The 5875-nt window shown below is 43.5% G+C and overlaps 1 protein-coding gene across 1 annotated transcript; it reads left to right on the top strand.

Annotated features, from left to right (window-relative positions):
• Positions 1-6: 6 nt before the first annotated feature.
• On the top strand, positions 7-1346 carry IRF2BPL (interferon regulatory factor 2 binding protein like). Its single transcript, XM_019552183.1, has one exon. It carries the CDS (start codon positions 66-68, stop codon positions 582-584), a length of 519 nt encoding a protein of 172 aa, XP_019407728.1. The 5' UTR covers positions 7-65; the 3' UTR covers positions 585-1346.
• The last annotated feature ends 4529 nt before the right edge of the window (positions 1347-5875 follow it).

Below are 5875 nucleotides of genomic sequence, written 5' to 3'. Positions count from 1 at the left end.
CGCTGGGCCCGCACCCCAACCGGACCACGCCGCCCGAGGCGGCCCCGCAGAACGGGCAGTCGCCCATGGCGGCGCTCATGTCGGTGGCCGACACGCTGGGCACGGCGCACTCGCCCAAGGACGGCAGCTCAGTGCACTCCACCACGGCCGGCCGCCGGAACAGCAGCAGCCCCGTGTCCCCCGCCTCGGTGCCCGGCCAGCGCCGCCTGGCCTCGCGCAACGGCGACATGAACCTGCAGGTGGCCCCCCCTCCCCCTAGCGCCCACCCTGGCATGGACCCCGTGCACCCCCAAAACATTCCCGACTCGCCCATGGCCAACAGCGGCCCGCTCTGCTGCACCATCTGCCACGAACGCTTGGAGGACACGCACTTCGTGCAGTGCCCGTCCGTGCCCAGCCACAAGTTCTGCTTCCCCTGCTCCCGAGAGAGCATCAAGGCCCAGGGGGCCACGGGCGAGGTCTACTGCCCCAGCGGAGAGAAATGCCCCCTCGTCGGTTCCAACGTGCCTTGGGCGTTTATGCAGGGCGAGATCGCCACCATTTTAGCTGGGGACGTGAAAGTGAAAAAGGAGAGAGACCCTTGAACTAGGCCGCCCAGCCCCTCCCTCCAGGCTCCTGAACCTGTAGAATTGTGAATATAACGGACTGCAACAAAGTTAGTCTGATGTATAGACATTATTTTCGTCGTACGTTTCTATATTTTGAAACAAAGGTATGTACTCTTCTTCATTTGAAGGATAGAGCTGGTTTTTGTTAAACAGAATATAATATTGTTTGGTTACTCCATAAGCCCTGGTCTCATTTCTTTGGCAGTGTGTTGGCTAGGTACACAGTTAATAGCCCTTAGCGATTACCTGCTGCTGGTGTGTATTTTTGTAAATGTATGCACTTCTCTGACAGAAGAAGAAGAAGAAGAAAAAAGAAAAAAATACATTTTTTTTTTGCCAAGGCCAGTGTTGATGCCTAAAAAAAAAAAAATTGCTACAAAAAATGGTGACAGCTTATGTTTTACAAGCCCTGAGTGTTAGTCCTTCACTTTCTTTCTTTCTGTTTTCGTTTTTTCGTTGGCGAAAAAAAAAAAAAGGCGGGGGTGGTCGGGGGGTGTTTTTTCGTTGCAAGTTTGTAAGGAAAATGTTTCAGTTTGTTTCTATTGATCTGAACGTTTTTAATCTTCATGTGTTTTTTGTTTTTGCTTTATTGATGCACGGATGCTTTTGAACAGTAGAGCAAAATGCTGTACATGGAAAACATGCTCTGTTTGTCCTTTATACATTTCTGTAGTTAACAGAACACTGTAATGTGCCTTGGAGCTTAGTAAATTGTAATAAATTCAATTGATATTAATACTTCCTGAGTAGCAAGCTTTATTTTTTCCTAGAGTTTTGGGCAGCAGATGCTGAACACATTGCCTGTTCAAGAGTTTCAGTTATGCCAAAAGCCTGTATTTCATTCAGCTAACTGAGACTTTGGTGCACGCACACTTGCAGATATGTGCGATGATGATACTATCAAACTTATCTCGAGGCTGGCACTGTGCCTATTTACATTTCACCTTTAATGTTGCAGGAACAGTTGCTGACTAAGCATTTTCTGTTTACTGTTCCTGCATCTCATTTCCTTCCAAAGCTTTCCAGTATTTATAGTATTTTTAATACAAGATGCATCCCTTGACTACACCATTTCATAAGAGCTGGAATCATGAATGAAACCCTCTTTTATGTAGCAGTTCAGTAATGCGTGTGGTTCATCCTATTAGTAAATAAATACAATTTAAAAAGTGTTCCTTGAAGCTCGCTTGGCATTGGTAATAGACTCTGGATATATCGCAGGGCGTGTAACTGAGCTCCGCACAGAGCTAACAACTTATGCAGTTTGTGGTGCCCTTGGGCATAGCTTCCTCCTCCAGAATCTGGATTCCCATTTTTGTTCTTAAGGGAAAACTAACCTGGTAAGCAGGGCAGGGGCTACATTATTTTGTCAGGTGGGAAAAGGTTATTAGCTGCACTGATGACAAAGCTTGCTTTTACTGGCTAGGAAATGTGATTATTCATCTAATTAGCTTTTTTTTAAGTGACATTTGCATTTTCAGGAGATGGGGCACTGGAATACCTATTAGGTGATGATCAACAGGCAGAGGGAATACACAGGCCTGCCTCTTGCTGGGTAGAAAATGCAAACAAACGTGGCCTGAACTTTGTCCTTCTTTTGTGAGGGGTATGACAGAAAAGGCAGCAAACTCCACAAACAAAAACAACAGCAGTGCGTAAATCCTTTTTGCAGTACTGCCAGCAGAATACAGGGGTGTCCCCACTGTCTTGTGTAAGAGGTTAGGAGTTGCTGACTCTATTGAACATTGGGGACCCTGGGAAAAAAAATACTTTGATGGAAAGAGGCACTTTCTAAAAGTCTAGCTGGTATTTGGCATTTAGGGTTGTATTTAGTAGCTGCTAATAATACACTTTGGGTTTCTATTCTGGTAGGAGTGATAAATGAAATGGTAGAAGCCTGGAACCTATGTCTGTTTTGTAGCTACAAATTTACTCTGCTGTGGTTTACTTTCTTACCTGCTTCTGACGCTCATCCCTTGGTATCTCTATACTCACAATTTTAGATTTTAGCCTTCTGCCAAGTGTTGTATTGGTATTTATGAATTCCATAAGCTATTGCTCTGATGTAATTAACTCAGTCTAATAAAGCACACCAGAAGGTTCTGAGTTCATTATTGGATACAAGCTGCACATATTTTGTTTTTGGTAAAGTTTGGATTTGAACTGATCGGATTCTTAAAGTGTGATTTTGAACTTGCAGCTACTACATGGGGTTTTCTTTCCCTGTCAGAGAGAGAGTTTATAATTGTGGCTTATTGACTGTCAGAAGAGAAAATTCTTACCAGCAAATGGATGGCTTTTCAGTTTAACAGCAAAAAGAATAAAGTAATATTCACATGTGAATTGAAACAGCCATTTAAACAGAAAAGACTGATGACTTTTCAGCATTTACCCATGTCATAGACACATTAGTGTCCAGATTTAAATAAACAGAGCAACCCTGGGTATACTGTAGCCAGCCATCAGCATTTGGGGTCATGGAAAGCCCTGTTTTGGTAGGTTTCTATAATAATAACAACAAAATGGCTCCTCAGAAGCTCCTGTTTAGATTTTTTAAGAAGAATAATCAGTTTTTGTGGACTGCCAATCTGATTGTTTGCAGACATGGAAGAGGTGAGAGACAGTGGGAATGTATGGAAAATAGGCTTGAAGTGAATTGTTATACTGCTGTTAATTAAAGTTAACCATAGCTAGAGGGCATTTGTTGTATGGAGGGCTTTTCTGTAATCATGTGACCTTTTCTTTTACTCTGACCCATTAAACAGTCAGTCTCAGCTATTAGCCAGCATTTCTTTGATCCCACTCCACGGGCTTTTTTCTTCTTTTTTTAAGATGTCCACAGACTGATGAGCTGTAATCTCTTGTGAGTTTCAGTTACAGAGGTCCAGTTCACTTCTATGTTTTGTAGTGTCATTTACCCCTTAATATTTGTCAGTTATTAAAGCATATTTTTGCTGAAATTTGTATTAATAAAACTCTTGTACCAGTTTATTTGTCCAGGTGTTCACCCCCCCCCCATCTTTTCTTTTAGAGGGCAAATAGAGTTTTTCCAAATGGCTTTTCAAAAATAAATAATCTTTGGCTGTCTCCCAAAACAGTTTCCGACCCTCAATTTCTAAGAAATGAGACTTTAGATGCACATCAAGAGATGTTTTTGAGAACCTTGTAAACTGTTTGTTAGCTGGGGATTCACATGGTTGAGAAATGGAGTAACAGACCTGTAGAATTGTGATTATCTTTTGATCAGGAGCTGTGATCTCAGTAACCCTAGCTAGTATCATGCAAAACAAATCTTTTCTATTTAAAAATTTTTAAACAGCATTGAGCATGTGCGCAGCTCCCCTTCATTCAGAATTTTATCCCCAAACTGATGGTGTCCAACACTTCTGAAACTGCAGGCTCTTTAAATTCAGGTTTGCTGCCAACACAGTTTTGAAAAAAACGCAGTGGTCACTGAAAGAGAGGTTGTCTTTACTCAGTTTAGGTGTCTTTGGAAACAGGATTTTTCTGTGCCTCAAGGAAAGGGCTTTGTCTCCTTAGCTCTGAGATTAACAGCTGTATTATGCAGTGGTTGCTTTTCAGCTTCCCCTCTAGTACTTGCCATTTTCTTTTTGCTGGTATGCAGCCACTCTCCATTCATAGGAGGGTGGTTCATGTTGAGCGTTAGCAACCTCTCTCTGTGCCAAAGTGACACATCCTGTAGACTTGCAGTAGAGTACCGTCACTGTAATGCTGACTCTCATAAGGCTATTCTTGAAGTAGAGCAGCTTCTCCCTTGGCTTTCAGCCATGGGAATCCATTACAGCATTCGCCTTCTACCCAAACAGTTCTGTACCTGCATATCCATCTTTTTGTCCATTAGCTCAGGGACTGCTGGGTATGCTCATATGCTTTCATATCAAAAGGAAATAGCTCAGCATTGTATGTGTAAGGTATAAAGAGGTCGTGAGTTTGTTTTCAGTCTCTCTGAAAATTTTGTAATGGGACTCTGTATTATAATTTAATCCATACATTTGAAATTCCTGATGCAAGAATTTCAGGGAAATATCTGTTTGTTGTACAATGTGAAAATAGTTGCTGACAGGACTGAAAGAAATATGATATGTGTGTGTGTGTGTGTAGTGAGGCAGCTCCAAGATTAATCTTATCAGATAGGAGAGTGCTTTCCTCTCCACATATTTGATGCAAGAATGTTACTGTACAGCTTGCATGTGCATAGGGCTTTGCAGGAGTTCAGCCCTCTCATGCTCCAATCTTTGTTAAAAGAAATGAGAGATTGCAGGCCACTTAAATGTTTTTGATGGCAAACCCACTCCCTGTTAGCAAGTCAAGGAATTAAAGAAAGCTGTGCACACAGAAAGGAAAGCAGAGGGGAAGTTAGGCAAGTGAAGAAGGCAGGGCAGGGGGGACTCTTGCCACTGGCCACAATGTCCAAGTTTATTTTCGGACTGGTTGAACTGGCTGGATTACCCAGAGCCAGGTAGTTTAAAGGTCATTCTGTTGTCCCAGCCAGCTAGTGTCCTGCCTTTTTGAATCGGGCCTGTTTTTTTTGAATTCTCTCTTTTGCTGATGATGGCTGCGGCAGCTAGAAGCATGCGGCTGGGAGGTGCGCGGACTCTGCTGACTGGGTGATATTGCATTCCTGTTGCTGCTGTGTAGATTGCCTTCCCCTTAGGGTTGCCTACTACTATGCCCTTCTAAGGTTATTTGGAGAAGGTGGGAGCACGGGTGGAGGTGAGGAGGGTCAGATTTCTTTGGTTTCTGCTGAGTTGGCATCAGATCAGCACCCTTTCCCCTTAAACTCAGCATTACCGAATACGTTCTCTGTTGGTTTATGGCCCTTACACAAAGAAAGCTCACAAAGATGTTTTGCTGCTCTCTTCTTTGTAAGTAAGGAATAGCTTCGTTGTGGGAAATTACCTATTCCTGCCCTGCTCTGGGGTGATATTTTTGTTTGGGTTTTCTCTTTTCGTACAGTAATAATAATAATTCAGAGCTGTGCTTTCCTTTCCACTCTAAATCTTTAGTGAGCAAATACCGGGAGCTGCTGGGGCTGACTGGCTCCATGGTGGGCTTGTGTTCCTGCTGCAGGGAAAGGAGCTTTGCTTTGTTTAGTTTTGCTGTGAGCAAAGGTTCAGGCTGGAAACCCCACCCCAGTATGTGCTGCAGCAACAGCAGCTCTGTTCTTGGCTGCTTTGCAGCAGCAAAGCCCTGGGAGAGGCGGCCCTGGAATGCCATGGCATGCGAACACAGATGGAATTAACTCC

This window comes from Crocodylus porosus, unplaced genomic scaffold (genome assembly GCF_001723895.1).
Source record: "Crocodylus porosus isolate Cpor-Errol unplaced genomic scaffold, CroPor_comp1, whole genome shotgun sequence".
Lineage (NCBI taxonomy): Eukaryota > Metazoa > Chordata > Crocodylia > Crocodylidae > Crocodylus > Crocodylus porosus.
Note: the sequence above shows the minus strand (reverse complement) of the source record. Positions and strands in the feature narration are given on the sequence as shown.